The following is an 18,363-nucleotide window of genomic DNA, read 5'->3' as shown; positions in this document are numbered from 1 at the left end:
TTTGTTGAGACATGAGGAACTCACAAAACAGAAGACAATGGGTTTTTTTCCTAACATCCACCAGTAGCCAATGGATCAGCATGGAGGGAGTGGGGTACCAGGAGTAATTCCCTGAATGATAATGATAGGGTTAGTCTTATGCAAACTCAGTGCAGGTTATTGCAGCTTCTGTGAGCTTGTGACGTCAGCTAAGCCTGTGTAATTATGAAGATAACCCTTTGCAACAATTTTACCTATCTTTTGGGCTTATATCTTATAAACTTCCTCTTCCCCAATGTTCCTTGACCTTGAGCTATCTTTTACTCTAAGCATCTTGAACACCCATGAGTCTCTGCCATTCACCACCCAGGAGCACAGGACATAAGGCCAACAACAGGCAAATGGGTTAAATGTACACAAAGGAAATTGTCAATCAAGTGAGGAGGTCACCTTTAATTCTAACATTTGGGAGGTCGAGACAGGTGGATCTCCATGAGTTAAAAGCCTGTCTGGTGTATGTCAGGAGTTCTAGGACAATCAGGGCTATATAATGCGACTCTGTTTCAGAAACAAAACAACCAACTAAAGCAAAAACAACAAAAAGAGTATACTTTTAACAAAAATGGGAAAAAAGGCCATGATTTTTAGAGAGAGCAAAGTAGTGCATGGGAGGAGTTGGAGGGAGGAAAGGAAAAAAGAGAAATGACATAATTATAATTCCAAAAATAAGAAATTTATCTGTAATACATTTTTAGTTGAAATAGAATTATATCACTTTCTCTCCTCCAGCTCCTCCTAAACACCCTGCCTCCAGTTCCTCTTATGTCCTCCCCCAACTTCAAGTTGATAGCTTCTTCTTCTTTAACTATTACTGTCATGTACAAACATATATATGCATGCAGAAATACATAAATATAATCTATTAAGCCTATTTGTGTTGTTTGTATGTATATGGTCTCAGGGATGACCACTCTGTATTTGAAACTAATAATGGAGCTCCTTATCTTGTATTTCTTTGTCTAGTGTGGGATCCTGCAAAAGGTTCCTCCTTCCATGTTCATATGTGTGTTGATGTTGCCATTGCTCCAGTCCTATTTATGGTGCAATTTCTAGGAGAGACTGTCTCAGTGCAGACCTCTTGCATTATGGCTCTTAAATTCTTCTCACCCCTTCTTCTGCTATATCCCCTGAGCCACAGAAGCAGAAGTTGTAATGTTGATGTACTTAGTGGCTTGGGTTCCCCACAATCTTCTGATTTCTGCATTGTGTCTAGTTATAGTTTCTGGCATGGTCTCCATTTGCTGGAAAAAGATCTTTCTTTGGTGAAGGAGTGGTAGCTTCACTTCCATCTGAGGATATAAATAAAAAATAATAATCCAAGGGATCATTGTGAAATGCATCCATACCATATATGAAATAATGAATTAATCTACCAAATAAAATTAATATAATTTGCTTTTTATATATCAATGCCTGAATTACATGCATAGAAAAACATACATACATGTATATATAAAGCATAAAACATGCATGTATATACATGTGTGTATATGTACAGAAATACATGTACACATGTATGTCTGAAAGTACCTATGTATCTATGTATTCTTTTGGATCAATTCAAATGTACTACATGTTTTGCAAATTGCTCTTAAAGTATGAATTTTAAATAATTTTATATGCATATTTTACTATTATTTTTATGATTGTGGAGAAATACATCATGTGATCATTCATAAACACTTTACACGTGCTCTATTATGTAGATATACTGAACAATTATTCTGTGCTATTATAGACTAATGAAAGATATGTTAAAATATACCATTGAAGTAAGAATGAAGGATTTATTATTATTTCAAACTATTATATACAAATTCAATGCTAGTGATTTAAATCACCACATATGAAACTTCACATGTGTATAATTGTATATATAAAATTTTTAGTACTGATCTAGCCGGTCACATACACCTCTACAAAATCCCTTGAAATTTAATTACACTTTATTGAATTGATTGAGATTTCTAGGGAGTACAGGCGCTTTTGTCTGTACTGAGAATAGTTCCTTCCACTTTGGTGTGGCTTTCACAGGAGCACAATTCACAGCACCACTTTCTGTAGTGAGGTTTCTGCACTGGCAGGTGCTAAACTCCCTTAGTGAAGAGCTCCCCTGGATCTTACAGGCCTCCAAACTGCTCATTAGTTTATTTTCTCTGTTCTTATATTTACCTGAATATGAGATAGGGTTGATCCAACATCATCTTCACCCCTTTGGGCTGAGAATTCTAATCACCAGTCATTACCTTAAATTCTTTATAGGAAACAAAATAATTAGCTCCTTCCCCCATATGTAAGTGTTACAGAAGCCAATACACTGAGGCATCTCTCTGCACCTAATTGCTTCCCTGTTTTGATCCTCCAGTGGCTGCTATCTTGTTTGTTTTTAAAATTAATCTTGGAAGTGGTTTTACAGTTTATCCACTTTTTGACTTTGCTTTAGCAGTGAAGTTGTTTCAGTTTTCACATAATTCCTCATTACTGCATCACTGAGTATCAATATATTAATTTAAAAATCTCTTTATAAAAACTATATTTATTTGCTACTTGCATACTAGTCTAACCTTCAAAAGAACTTGATTCTTTTGTTCAAATGCCAAAATAGACAGTACCAAAGTGGGAATACCTAGCTGAATTTGGTTCTGTCTTTGATTTATCATTTTTCTTTTTTTTATTGAGATATATGTTACACACAGTATAGTACATTAAGTGTACAGCTCAATGAATTTTTGCTTCACAAATTCATTCCACAGCTCTAGATACTGAATATTTTCCAGCATCCCAATATGTTGTTTCCACCTTTCTTAGTCAATATTATGCATTTCTTGCCAAAGTGACTAGCTTTCTAACTTCCATTGCCATACATTAACCACAAACATTACTGTATTATTCCATTTATGACAATCTCTACAATGGCCAAAATAATTCACCACCATTCATTTATGATATGACAGGAGTTTGTTTATTCTTTTGAATTTGTTTTCATTATTAGTATTTGGATTTGTTTGTATTGTTTTTATTACTTTGAGTTTGGGAAGCTATTATGGATTAACGCTGTAATTACTATTTTTAAAATATGTAAACATCTACTAAACATTTCTGGGTTGTAAACATAGGTATGTTTATAACTTTAGTAGATACTGACACTTTTCCATATTTAGGGAATCCTCTGTCTTCCAATCTGTGGCAATGTCAGTCAGTCTTTGTCCTGTTTTCCAGCATTGTAACGGAGTCAAATATTTGCATTTCCCTGACTGCTGATGATGTTGACCATCCTTGCAGAGTCTTATAAACCATTAGGATATCTCTTTAAATTAAATATGTCTCATACTGTTTACCCATTTTAGAAAACTTGATTTATAGCGCCTGTCATCTAGTTGAACACAGTTCCTTTCCCAGATATAGTGTGGATATCTTCTTATCTGTGATATTCTTTTTTTTTTTTTGCCTATATTCTCATGTACAAAAATTACTAGATTTTATGAAGTCTGATTTATCAGTTTTTCTGAAATTCTGTTTTTGTGTCTTACTAGCTTGTGGACTATTGCTTCTTCCCTAATTGTGGGTACCCACATACACAGCATAGGTCGCAGACCATTGAAAATGAGCACCGCCACAAACTTCTCAACTATTGATTCCACGCTACTAATCATAATACTATCTTTCCCCTCTTCCTAGCTACAAGCTCAGACATACAGATTAACATTCAGGTTCCAGATACAGAAGGGGTGCTGGTGGAGTGCGCTTCAGGAGGTTTGGCCGCACCTGATGAGATGATATGGAGAGACAGCGAGGGGAATATAATTCCACCCTTATCAATATCTGACTCTCAGGATAGAACTGGATTATTGTATTTGAAGGGCAGTATCCTTCTGAGGAACAGAACACACGGTCCTATTAGCTGCTCCATTTACAACAAAACTACTAAGCAGGAGAAGAAGAAAAGTATTGTCCTACCGGGTAAGTTTTTATGACTTGGTTCCATCAACGATCAATTGGGTTCATTAAGGAGTCAAATTAAGAAGAGAATTGAATCACAGTTGAGTGGAGAGTGTGATATGACTTTCTCACGTACTCTGGTGCCTCACATTTGACCATGTCCCCTGGAGGGGGAGACCTGGTGGCACTCAGAGGAAGGACAGCAGGTAGCCAAGAATAGACTTGATACCCTATGAGAATATACAGGGGGAGGTAATCCCCCTCAGGAACAGTCATAGGGGAGGGGAATAATGGGAAAATGGGGGGGGGGAGGAATGGGAGGATACAAGGGATGGGATAAACATTGAGATGTAACAATAAATTAATAAAAAAAAAAAAAAAAAAAAAAAAAAAGAAGAGAATTGAATGAAATAATTAATGGGAAGCTATGTTACATGTCATAGACAGCTGTAGAGCTGCACTGTTTGAGTTCCTGGACATCAGGAAACCACTGGATGCTATGGAGAATACTTTAAAGAATGGTATTGGAGCTGAGATAAGGCTCAGAAGTTAAGATCACTTGTTATTCTGTTTGAAGACCAGTTTGCTTCCTAGCACCCATACTGGATGACTCACAACCATCCATAACTCCAGCTCTAGGTGGTCCAATGTCCTCTTCTAGATTGCACATGCTCCTGCATACATTCGCTCTTACACGCTCACAGACATCCGCCCACATGTGCACATTCAAAAATACATTTTAAAGCAAGTATTGAAATAATTGGGCAGTGAGCTCTCAGTCTGTGTTGTATGTTAAGCTTTCAAAAGTTATGTGACTTCCACATGTATTATATCTAGATTTGAGCCCTTGAATATTATTTCTCCTTTAAAACTGTTGTTTTGTTTCATCTAGAAAATAGCACGTGTAACTTCTGGTGTAAAAAGAGTATTAAAATATTTCTGTATGTGCCTTTGTGTATAAGAGGAGTCAAGAAAACAAGGGAAATATATTCTAAATATAAAAATAGAGGAAAGCATCAGGAAGTATGAAAGTGATGACAGGGGAGCTTAAAGGCATAGAAACAGGAAGATTACACACAGAGAAGCAGAAAACAGCTGCCAGTCCCATCCCAGATAATGGAAGAAGTAAAAACAAAGTCTCAACCAGAAAGAAGCCTGGAGGCCTTCAGACAGACTGGTGTTTCTTGTCATAGGATATGCCTATAGTTCTCATGAGCCTTAAGTTCAGTGGGGGACTCAGGCGATATTTGATCTGATAGTGACTCCTTTTGGCCTATATTGAAGAAGGAATCTACTTGGTTGTTCTCTGTGTCTCAGATCAAATATACTCTTAGTTAGCAGTTCTTTGTATCCTGTATTACCATCCACAGTGTTTGCCTAGTCAGTGGCCGAGAAACAATGGAGCAAGGCAGCCTTGGAATAAACTGTCTGAAATCATGAGACAAAATAAGACATTCCTCTTTTAAACATTTTTGATTAATTAATTTATTTATTTTATATCCCAACCATTCATTTCTCTCTCTCTCTCTCTCTCTCTCTCTCTCTCTCTCTCTCTCTCTCTCTCTCTCTCTCTCTCTCTCTCTCTCTCTCTTTCTCTCCTAGAAAAAGAGAAACTTCCCATAGCAAATCAAGTTGCAGTAAGATTAGGTTTATCTTCTGCTATTGAGGCCAGAAAAGGCAGCCTAATAAGGAAAAAGGGTTCCAATGGCAGGCAACAGATTTACAGACAACCACTGCTCCTGATGTTAAGAGTTACATATGGAGACCAAGATACACAACTGTTATTTTTGTACAAAGGGCCTAGGTCAGTCCCATGCATGCTTCTTGGTTGGTGGTTCAGTCTCTATTGGCTCTTGTGGGCTCAGTTTCATTGATTCCATAGGGTTTCTTGTTGTGTCCTTGACCCCTCTGGCACCTACAACCATCCTTCCTCTGCCTCTTCCACAGGATTCCCCAAGCTCTGCCTAATGTTTGGACGTGGGTCACTGCATCTGTTTCTATCACTTGTTGGGTGAAGCATCTCTAATGATGGCTGTGCTAGGCTCCTGTTTGCAAATATAGAATATAATTAACAGTGTCAGGGATGGGATAACAAGTCCGTTTTTGGTTGGCTATTTCCTCAAATTCTGCTCTGTCTTTCCTTCTGAAAATCTTGTATGCAGGACAAAATGTAGGTTGAAGGTTTTGTGACTGGGATGATGTCCCAATCTTTCCAATGGAATTCTTGCCTGATTACAGAAGATGGCTGATTCATGCTATCTCCCATTGCTATGAGTCTTAGCTAGGGTCACCCTCATAAATTCCTGGGAATTTCCATTGCCATGGGTTTCTTGCTGAGCCCAGAAATGCCTTTCCTAAAAATTACAGTTGTTTCTCCAAATACTCTCTCCCACTATCCTCCCCCTACCTGCTCTTTGCTGTTCCCATCCCCACCCTACCTCAACCACTGCACTCCTCAATTTACCCAGGATATCTATTCTATTTCCCCTTTTCAGTGAGATTCATGTGCTTCCTCCCTGAGCCTTCCTTGTTACCTAGCATCTTTGGGTCTGTAGATTGTAGCACAATCATCCTTTACTTTATGGCTAATATTGACTTATAAGTGAATACAACTATGTTTGTATTTCTGGGTCTTGGTTGCCTTACTCAAGATGATCTCTTCCAGTTCTATCCATTTGCCTCTGTTGGCCCCTTTGGGCCCAGATTAGTTGATTCTATAAGTTTTCTTTGGAGATTCTTGATTCCTCTGGTCCCTACAATCCTTCCTCTGCCTCTTCCACAAGATTCTTCAAGCTCACCTAATGTTTGGACTTGAGTATCTGTATCTGTTTCCATCAGTTGCTGGGCGAAGCAACTGGTGATGGTTGTGTGTACCACTTGGGTTCCTTATGCCTTTAGCTCCATTTTCCACTCAATACCTTCTAACACCCCAACACTAGGTAGAGAAGAAAAATTAGAGGGGAAAGGAGCAGACTATGTCTCTTTTCTACATCCTACTAATTAGGGATGTATTTCTTTGGGCAAGCCCAATCTTCTTTTCTGGATTTCTACAACTTCTTTCCATTAAACTGCATAAACAGCAATCAGGAGCATCAGGAGGGGTGAGCAGCAGCTTTCTCCTTCTTTCTCAGAGCCCTTCCATTCTGGCTTTCTCCAAGATCTGGTATTTATACCCTCTGAGTCCTCAGAATTAAACTATCTGCACTGGCAAAGATCATGTTCCTGTAAGGGCAGGAGATAATCACAGTTAACAGCTGTGGACAAACTAAAGCAGCTCCATACACCTGGGATTAAAACAAAAACACTTCTACTACAGTTGTGCTAGGCTCCTGTATGTAAGTATAGCAGAATATAATTAATAGTGTCAGGGGTGGGATGACCAGTCATTGATTGGCTTTTCCCTTAAATTCTGCTCCATCTTTACTCTTGAAATTCTTATAGGCATGACAAAGTGTAGGTTGAAGGTTTTGTGCCTGGGATGGTTTCCCAATATCCCCATTGGAAGTCTTGCCTGATTATAGGAGCTAGCCAGTTCAGGTTCCATTGCTAGGAGTCACCCTCACAGATTCCTGGGAATTTTGATTGATGTAGGTTTCTAGCAGGTCTCAGAGATGATCCTCTTCCCAAAATTCCAGTAGTCTCTCCCACTGTTCTCTCCACACTTGATCCCTGCTATTCCCATCCCACTCCCATTCCATCCAGTTCCCTCCTTCAATTCACTCAGCATATTTATTCTATTTCCTCTTCTCAGTGAGATTCATGTGTCCCAACCTTGAGCCTTGTTTTTTAACCTAGCATCTTGTGTCTGTGGACTGTAACATAAACATCTTTTAATTAATGCCTAATATCCACTTATAAGTGGACATATACCATGTTTCTCTTTCTGGGTATGGGTTGTCTTACTCAGTATAATCTTTTCCAGTTTGATCCATTTGCCTACAATTTTTTTTTATGTCATTGTTTTAACAGGTGAGCAACACTAATTGTGCAAATGTACCACATTTTCTTTATCCATTATTTCATTGAGGTTTGTAGGCTTTGAACTTTCTCAAACCTACTTTATTTGTGGTTCTTTAATGTTTATACCTCCACTCCAAGTTTTCTGCCATAAATAGGAGAGAAAAGAGGTTAATGGGGATAGGAGAAGTAGACCTTTTTAGATTCAATTCCTTGGAGTGACTCCATTCTTCAGCATCAAGATTCCAGCACACCCATTACACAGAAAACCAGAAAGTCAGAAAAGGTGACTACAATCACAGCAGCAAGAACCTGGAACCTTGAAGTGTTATCTAAAGTGTTTTTTCCTAGGACATCTCAAGTGGAACAATGAACAGCCAAACTATAGGAGATGATGCCAAAAGCAAAAAAAACAAAGCTTCCTGTTTTGGGTTCATCTCTCTCTCTCTCTCTCTCTCTCTCTCTCTCTCTCTCTCTCTGTCTCTCTGTCTGTCTCTCTCTCTCTCTGTCTGTCTATCTCCTATCTATCTCCTCTCAGAGTTCATACTAGGATGTTATCAGTTGACAAAGACTATGCCACTGCAAAGGCAGTTACTCTTTTAGTGGATAAACATCTGTTTCCAGTGGACCAATACCACACACCCTCACACAAGTCTGCTTCACATCCCACACATAGGATCAAAACAAAAACATTCATGATACATCCCCCTTTCTATGAAAAAAAAATAAGCCATATATAATAAGAATAATTATGAGAAATATCAGGAAATAAGTATATTTACAAGGTCCAGTCCATTTGTATTTGACAATCCTGGAGAAAGTATCCCACTATTTATCTTATCCTAGCGAGAACTGTTCTAGTGTCCAAAGTTTTCCTGTATCATTTTTTAAATCATAATTTATATTTTTCAATCTAAAAACATGTCTTAAGCTCTTAATAAAACTAAAGCTTGATTATATTATATGGTTACTTGGTTATATTATACGATTACTATCTAGTCTTTAGCCTCAAAGTATAGGAATGACAGAGACAGTTGACTGCCTGAACAGTCACCAAAAGTCTTTCTGTATCATTGGGACATCTAGTCTTCAGCCTACTGGCTCAGGATATCTGATAGTGTTTTCTGTGAAGCAGGAATTTTGAAGGACGGGCCCACCAAGACTCTGCAAAGTAGGCCAGTCAGTTTCCCAGTGTCATGCTTGTTCACAGTTTGGACAGTCAGCCTGCTGTCAGCAACAGAGATAAGAACAGATTTTTTTTTTTGTTCAATGGCTATTTTGCTATATTTGTTTCTTTGATGCCCATCGTCTTCATTGAAGTAGATTGGAGGTGCTGCCAGGAGCAGATATGTCTCTGTCAGAAAATCCCTTTATTATTAAATGCTGTATTATGTAGATATCTGGAGTGTTTGAAGACCATCTATCTATTTACTATCATGCATAATTATCTATTATCTATTATCTATCTATCTATCTATCTATCTACTATCATGCATAATTATCTATTATCTATCTATCTATCTATCATCTATCTATCTATCTATCTATCATTTGTCTATCATCTATCTATCTATCTATCTATCTCTCTATCTGCTATCTATCATCTATCTATCTCTGTATATCTAAATAGACAAACGTTGCTCGTTTCTAGCTATGTACTATCTGCTTAAACTAAAAAACATATACAAGAGACTAAATAAGGCTTATTTCTGTAATTAACTAAACTAGTATATAACAAGATGACAGGTAATAGTTATAGGTGACTAACTACTAGTTTGCATCTCCAATCATCCTGAATAGTTTGTAATAGTTAGCTTTTATACAACTAGAACTTTACATCACATTTTCAAATGAGTGGCATATGTACAATACATTAAGAAAACATTGAAAAATAATCTTAGTTTTCTATCAATATATACAATACCAACTGTAAAATATTTGAGGCTAATCGATTCAATAATCTACCTTTTATCCTATAATTCTATATCCCCTTTTCATCATTCCCTATTCTCTTCTTTCTCCTACAGGATAGACAAATAAGAGAGAAAGAAGGAAAGGAGAAATAAATAAATAAATCCCTAAATCTAACCTTTACTCTGTCTTGAAAAACAAACAAACAAAAAATTCAATTGTCCATAGGTGTAGAGATTTACCTCTGGAATTTAAATTCCATTCCATTGGTCAACCTTTCTGTTTTTATTCTAATATTCTGTAGTTTTTAAAATTAATATTGCTCTTCAGTACAGATTGAAATCAGGGATGGTTATGTCTCTAGAAGTTCTTTTATTGTACAGAATTGTTTTAGCTTCCTGGGTGTTTGTTTTTCCATATGAAGTTGAGTATTGTTTTTTTCAAGATTGTAAAGAATTGTACTGATCTGCAAACATGAAGATCTTTTCATCTTCTGCTGTCTTCTGTAATTTCCTTCTTAAAAGACTTGAAATTCTCCTTTTCCTGCCTTTCTTTTGCTTGGTTAGAATTACACTACGGTATTTTCTATTACTTGTGGCTATTTGTGAATTGTGTTGCTTCCCTAATTTTCTCAGCCAATTTATCATTTGTCTATAGGAAAGCTACTAATTTTTTGAGTAAATTTGTATTCACCTATTTTGCTGAAGGTGTTTATCAGATATAGGAATTTCCTGGTAGAATTGTTGAGTTACTTATGTATATTATATGTCATTTGCAAATACTGATTCATTGATTTCTTCCACCCATTTTGTATCCTCTTCATATCATTTAGTTATCTTACTGCTCTAAAAAAAATTGAAAGTAATATGGAGCCTAGGAGTTGGGCCGCAGCTTATGGCCATTGGGTATATTTTAGAGGAAGTTTGTGGGCATAGGACATAAAGCACAATTTTACCTGGATCTTTCACATTGTGTTGTCTCTGGCTTAGCAGAGTTGTCTCCCTTAAGGATTTTTATGAAGACTTTTGTCACATTGACATAATATAGCCCATAAATAAAGAATTATGACTATAAAGCTCAATTATCCATGCAAGATTGCTGGTGAAGAAATAAAATGTGTACTTAAGAACCTCACTTAACTTATCCTTTGTAGTATATGTGTAGATGAGGGCTCTTAGTTAATGAAACTGGACTTAGAAGAAAAACAAATTTAGAGGTTATTAGTCACAGAATAAGACAGAATTGGATGAAGGAATAGTTATGGTATTTTACTTATTTATAAGGGCTGGCAAGATGGCTCAGCAGTTAGAAAGCCTTTCTACCTTAGTTCAAGCCTTGGCCCTTAAAGGAGAAAACCTGATACTAAAGTTTAGGGTTATAGTCTGTGCTTATAACAGCTAAGTTAGTAGAGAAAAGTAGAAAGGGGAGGTTTACTCCATGTGGCTACTCTAGGAAGAGAGACAATAAGACCCAGTCACTCCCCTAAGGAACATGAAGCAAGATTAAAATTTAAGTATACAGCTAAGGATATGTACATAAAAAAATCCTGATCAAGGTGTGGCACCCCACTACCACAATTGGCCCATCATTGTCCTGGCTTCAGTTTCATCCTGCAAGGCACTCTGACAAGTTGCTAGATCTGTGTGAAATATATATTTTGGGGAAATAAGTTTCCCCTTGGACTGCAATCTTTTTCTTCTCTGAGTATGTAAATCTTAGGAAAATCCTCATTTTTTGGGGGTACATTGTTCCAATAGTCTGATAGTCAGATTAAGCAACATAAATGTCTTTAGAATATCAGGCTATTTAGTAGAAAAAAATGATTGACTGTCTTACCTCCTCCTTTACATCTTCCTCAGTGGCCATATTCCTGAGACTGTGGCAAGAATCCCTAGACTCCTTTAGTGTTTAGTCTCCATTCATTTCACGTACTTAAATAATCTCAGTTTCAAATAATGACCAAATATTAAGATGTCCAGGAAAGAACAACAGGGGTAGGGGCAAGATATCCTTCAAAAACATATCCCCAGTTATCTACTTTATCCAACCAGCTTCATTTTCTATCATTTTCCACTTTCCAAAAATGCCACCAATTTATGATTCCACCAGTAGATTTAATCCAGTAACAAAGACAGAACCTTGTGTTCCATGTACTTCTCAGTGATTGAATCTGCCAACTAGGGTGTACTGTGAATCTTTTATTTGCAAATGTATATACAATTCATAACACCAGGTTCTTTTGTTCTCTTTTTCAGATGTCCTGTTCAAACCAGAGTATATATCATTGATGTCAAATAGACTTTCATGTCCTGTAATATATTTGATCATTGTAGTTCTTTTTAATATTCTCAGAGGAATATTTGTTTTTTGTTGTCTTGGAGAAAAGTATGTTCCCCCTTTTCTAGGACGATGTACTAAATGCAAGAAAGGTAAAAAGTTCTGAAACAATTTCTTTTTGAAACACAATATTCAGATGTTATGTATAAAAAACTGTGTAACTTTGAACTTTAGTGCATCCCAATATTTCCTGTCAAAAGAGATCTCAAAACCTTCAGAGACTCTCAGGTTAAGCTGCCACCCTTCCTTCTTTTGTGGTTCTTAGGGCTATAGATACAGCTAGGGTACACTACTCCCCTCAAGGTTTCAGAATTCCTTCAGAGTCATTGTTATTGGATGAATGAATGTCATAACCGCTAAAGTCTTGGTTTCCAAGGCAGCTTCTTCTTCTTTTAGCTAGCACAGAGTTCCACAGAAACTGCACTTGGTGGATCCCACCCCTTTAGGCACTTAATCATGTAGACAAGGCTAGAATGAACAGGATCCCACATCCTTCAAATCATATTTTCAGAGTGACTACATGCTGAATAGTCATGATAAAAGTTAGAAGATATTTAGTATTTGATTTTATTTTTAAGTTTCTTTCCATCTTCAGCCTAAATGGCCATAAATCATAACTTCAAACAACCCTAAGTTCTATCTTCACTAAAAATCCCTAACCTTAACCCTAGCCCTAACTCTAACCCTAAAAATCTTGCTTATGAGGCCTTAGCCTTGACATAAGCTAAGTAAACAAATGGATATAGCCCCAAGACCTTCAAGACACTGAATATATTAGGCATTTCTCTTGTTGTTCCAATGCATTCCCAAAGTCTTACCTTCCTAAACATCTTACTGACACTTTTTTTCAGATTGTAAGACTGAAAGGAGACTTGGCTGTGAGCTTATCTGGGAATGCCTACTGTTAGTTTTGTATATTGCCTTTCTCCCTCTCTACCTGAAGTTCAGAAGCAGAGGTGAGTGGAATGAGATTGGGATCTGCTATTTCACTTTCCCTCTGCCCAGTGCCTTCTCATCTTGGAACTATTTAGATAAAGTTGAGTAGCCTTTGTCACAGCAGTAGCAGCCATTTTTTTCAGGAGCATCCCCGTGGCATCGAATGCTGTGCTTGGAACTATATGTTTTCTAAGGTTGTAGGCTTCTATCATGACTGTTGTATTTTCATATTCATAGTTACATTTGCTTATATAATAATGAAGAGGTTTATTTTTCCAGGTTTGGCCTCCATTTAATCTTTCATAGATAGACATTCATTTAGGAAGCACATTTTGTGATGTCACCTATCATTTACACTAAGACAATAATACATAAACATTAAAGATATTTTTTTTTGTTTTAGATATCCCTTCTGATAATTAATGAAAAAAGGAAGTACAATTTTTTTTCTTATTTCATTTTCATTTTCTAGGGCTTCTGAAAGCTGATATTTGGTTCTCTCATGTATGTACTGTATTTCCAAACTATTTGAATGTATGGTCATACTACAATACGTGCTAGGTGGGAAGTAGTGTCTGAGAATTTAGAAACATCTTTCATTTCATTGTGGATATTAGGAAGTATTTTATTTAAAAGGCTACCATAAAAGTAACCCAAAAGATCTAGTTGTTATTTATAAGGAATTTGCATTCGTTCATAAGACAAAATTATGTCAGATATTAGATACAGATATGTCCTTTACCAATTTAACACATATTTCAGAATGTCTGCCAATAAAACTCCATTTCACTGAAAATAATAAAAACAAAGCTCAAATCCTTTATAATGAACTCAAAGGAAACTTCTCCAAGATCCAATGCAAAATAGCAATACCGTATAAAGATATGGAACATATAATTAACTTTTAGTACAATGGAATACACTAACTAACCCCAAACAAGTATTTATGATTTCAATACATCTTTCTATCTATCTAACACTTATAAATCTATGTGATTTCTAAAGTTTATTTTGGCCACCAAGAAAGCAAGAATAATGTTTCCAGTAATAGAAAATATAAATATATGTGAATCTTTTATTTCCCATCTGCTTTCCTTCTGATTTTATGTTTTTGTAGGGATCCTGATACTCTGATTTTAAAGTACATATCAGGATTAAGTAGGAACATACTACTTCTTAAAACCCACTTAAGAAGGAGTCAAACAAAAATTTCACATTCATCTGAGGGGACCAAAGTAATGAACTATGAAATAGTCTGTAAAAATTTTATTTATTTTAGTAAGTAAAACAGTTCATCTCACGGAATTCTATGAAGAATAGAATTTAGGGACTGGAGACGGCTCAGTAGTTAAAAGCACTTGCTGCTCTTGCAGAAGATCTGGATTCTGTTCCAGCATCTATGTGACAGTCCAGAACTGACTATAACTACAGTTTCAGGGGTTCCAAAGAGGTATTCTGGCCTCTATTACTCATGCATCTGTTTTATTTATTTTTAAAATATGCTTAACATTTCTTCCTTCTTCCCCCCAGCTTCTATGGTGGACGATGTGTACCCACTGTATATTAGTTGGATGTGGGATGTATGCATAATCTTGGTTGTGATGATGACATTTTTCACTGTGCTCATTTTGCTTCTACTTTGGATCCTAAACCGTAAGTTAAGCAGTTGGGTTGGGAACTCCAAGGATGAGTCTCCTGTTTTTCTACCCAAATCCCTATGCATCTAATCTTCACTTGGTGAAACTGGAGCAAAAGAGAGGCTTAGTTTATTGATATCTTTTTTTAACTTTCATAAGCAGAATGGGGGGCATTTTAGCATTCGTATAAGCCTTGCTAAGTGTTCATTAGGGTAGCATGTAGGTGTGCCTGTTGGGAACTATCTTTATTTGGTTAGTTGAAATGGGAAACCCATCTTGACTAAAAGCCTCCTATGGCATTCACTGCTGGTTTTCCTCTAAGGAGTTTTTGTGGTGCTAACCTCAGTGATGGAAAGCTCTACCAGCCTCTTCCTCCACAGTACTAGGTTACCAATGTTCAGCTTTGTAACTTGAGAAAGTCTTATTCTCACTGAGTGCTGTTTTAGGGATGTGCCTTCTTTAGCTTACCAGGACTAAGGTAGGCAAAGTTAAACTGCAAATCTTGACATCTGCTGGCATGAGGAGATGGAGAAGAGAAAGCAAGCAAGTGTGTCTTTTGCCATGGGGACTGGCAAGCCCTCACCCCTGAAGGAAAGATTTGTTTCACATTATGAATGAGAAAGTCCAATGTCTGTGAAACCATGCTTAGACACTTGGCTAGTATGCAAAACAAAAAAGATGGAAGAAAAAGGGAAAATTACAAGCATCTAAAATACTTTAAAATTACTTTTCTTTATTTAAAACAATATTGATTTGGAGTCATAAGGTAAAATTTTCACATTTTATAATTGGCTACACAGATTTTTTTTCAAAAACATATTCTAAAAATACACAATGTATATTTGAGATCCTTTTACTTATTGATTGCTATGGATTTATTTTTCAGAAATTTTTTGTCTTAATGTAATTCCATAACATGATTTATTTTGCTGTTTGTTTTCCATTAACCAAAGAACAGAAAGAACAGCATCATTCAGAGCTGGGACACCCAATCCTATTCTTACACCGTCTTTTCTTGTTTTCTCCATCCCTTTTTATTGGAAATAGATTTTTCTTTTCTCATACAATACATCCTGATTTCTGTTTGCCCTGTATCTATTTTCCCCCATTTCTTTCCATATTCCCTCCCATCTTGATGCACTCCCTTTCTAAGGGATAATAATAAAATATAACAAAATAAAATAAACAAAACTAATAACCAATGGATAAGTTTAAGATATTCATATCTGATTCTTACAAAGAAATAGATATGCATTGTTTGTCAAATACATTTATATGAAATTCCACTTTACACAGGAAACACAATAAACAGTAGCATCTGAAAGCTATGTGAACTGACTTGTTTTGAAATTTAAGAAGGAATATACTGTTAAGTCTTCACAAAGGATGAATGACATTTCTCATGCTTACAGGTGACTAAAATTTTAAAATATTGATACTCAAAAAACATAGACTATCTTTGGTTAGACAAACAGCATGCAAATTTAAAAGATTAATTTTGGAATTGTTTTATAAATAGAGATACTTCAATGTTAAATTTTAATTACTGTTGAATATAATTAGCCTTAATATGTATGTTCAGAAATGACATATACAACATAATGTGGCTGAAGTATTAGCAACAATAAAATAATAAATTTTATTAAATAATTTCTTATGGAGTTCAGGTATGTTTTAATAAATATTCAAAAATTACATGTATAAATGTCTTTCATAATTTGCCTAGAATATGGAAATAAATTTGAGGGTTATCCAAATAAATATTATAAAAATTTTACATATAATTAATTTGACAATAATCAGAGTTATTTGTATAGGATTTATTAAATCTTTAAAGTTCAAAAACAATTAGAAGTCTTGAACACACTAGGGTACTTTCAACATAATTTTAATAGGTAAAACTTGAGTGGAGAGTGTGATACAACTTTCTCACGTACTCTGGTGCCTCACATTTGACCATGTCCCCTGGAGGGTGAGACCTGGTGGCACTCAGAGGAAGGACAGCAAGTAGCCAAGAAGAGACTTGATACCCTATGAGAATATATAGGGGGACGTAATCCCCCTCAGGAACAGTCATAGGGGAGGGGAATAATGGGAAAATGGGGGGGGGGAGGAATGGGAGGATACAAGGGATGGGATAAACATTGAGATGTAACAAGAATAAATTAATAAAAAAAATAATTTTACACATTATATATTCTGTTACTTTTGTTAGGCACTAAACAAAATTAGATATATAAATTTCTGATTGAGTTAAAAATCACTTGGTAGCTCTAGTGAAATAGAGCTATTACATAAGTGAAATACACATGTATACCTGGTAAGAAGATTGTTTGATATTATTTTCAAAATTGTATAGAAGATATATCTATATATTAATTATCTACATTAAAACATTAATATAGCAATATAAAACCAGAGCTCTTATTCTGTGTATAAAAAAGACTTTCTTAAAAGTAATGTGCTCTTAGAAACATTTGCCAAAATGTCTTAAAGAAGATGTTTCATTATGATACATTTTATTATGTTTATGACATATTTTCTGTTACTTTTGTCGCTTTCACTGCTTAAGAAACTGTGTTTTCAGCCAGGTATGGTGGTGCACGCCTCTAATCCCAGCACTCGGGAAGCAAAGGCAGACAGATATCTGTGAGTTCGAGGCCAGCCTGGTCTATGAAGTGAGTCTAGGACAGCCAAGGCTACACAGAGAGACCCTGTCTCGAAAAACCAAAAATAAATAAATAAATAAATACTGTGTTTTCACAAAGTCAAGGTGTGATATCCTTGATCATTTTCTCAGTTCTAGATATGTGAAATTGTGTGAATAAGTCCTTCTGACTTGGAAGAATGATTTGGCGTTCAGAACATGCTTGCTTCAGTGTACAGCTTTGCTCTTTTGAGTTGACTCTGGCCATGGAACTATCAGGCTAGAGCCCCAGGGTTGGGACAATGATACCACCAGTTATTTTCAGTTTTCCTTAAGTAACTTATGTGATTATCTACAAAAGCAAAAAAGTAACTCAATGGAAAGGGGCAGACACTAAATGAAAGCAGGTACACTAGACTTTTAATGCTGCCATTAGTGAGTCCAAGTGAGAAGCAAATGCTTAAAAAAACATTTTTTATTGATTCTTTGTGAATTTCACACTATGCATTCCAATCTCACTTACTTCTGTATCCCTCCATATCTGCCTTCTGTCCTTGGAACATCCCACCCAAAAGGAAAAAAAAAAAGATCTCCCCACTATTTTGCTGAAACAGTCTTCTTTGCAAATATTTATTGCAATGAGTCATTGGTCTGGTTCAAGGCCTCTGGCTTCTGATACACTGTCAATACTGGATCCTCACTGGGACTCCTCTCAGATATCCTGTCACTGCTCTGTGTCATGGAGATTCTGCAGTTTTGGTTCTCAAGGTCAGGCCCCTTCAAGTGTTTCAAAAGTTAATAGATGGGGTAGATATTGGGGTAGGCCATCTCAAAGCCCTGGTTCTGGGCCTGCCAGCTCTCCATCACTGCCCCAGCAATGGTGAGGGCCAGCTCACTGGAGTGTCACAGCAGGCAAGAGGAGGGGCCATCTCTCTCACAGCCATGCCACCAGGGCCATGT

The 18,363-nt window shown here is 36.3% G+C and overlaps 1 protein-coding gene across 1 annotated transcript in view; it reads left to right on the top strand.

The window, feature by feature from the left end:
• Positions 1 to 18,363, top strand: part of LOC127211316 (selection and upkeep of intraepithelial T-cells protein 10-like) — a 101,036-nt gene that overhangs the window by 80,429 nt on the left and 2,244 nt on the right. Inside the window, exons 4-7 of the mRNA XM_051171136.1 lie at positions 3,718 to 3,999; positions 12,102 to 12,275; positions 13,035 to 13,139; positions 14,650 to 14,772. Coding sequence (XP_051027093.1) covers positions 3,718 to 3,999; positions 12,102 to 12,275; positions 13,035 to 13,139; positions 14,650 to 14,772 — 684 coding nt within the window. The remainder of the gene's footprint in view (positions 1 to 3,717; positions 4,000 to 12,101; positions 12,276 to 13,034; positions 13,140 to 14,649; positions 14,773 to 18,363) is intronic.

Source organism: Acomys russatus, chromosome 29 (genome assembly GCF_903995435.1).
Source record: "Acomys russatus chromosome 29, mAcoRus1.1, whole genome shotgun sequence".
NCBI classification, from domain to species: Eukaryota; Metazoa; Chordata; class Mammalia; order Rodentia; family Muridae; genus Acomys; species Acomys russatus.
Note: the sequence above shows the minus strand (reverse complement) of the source record. Positions and strands in the feature narration are given on the sequence as shown.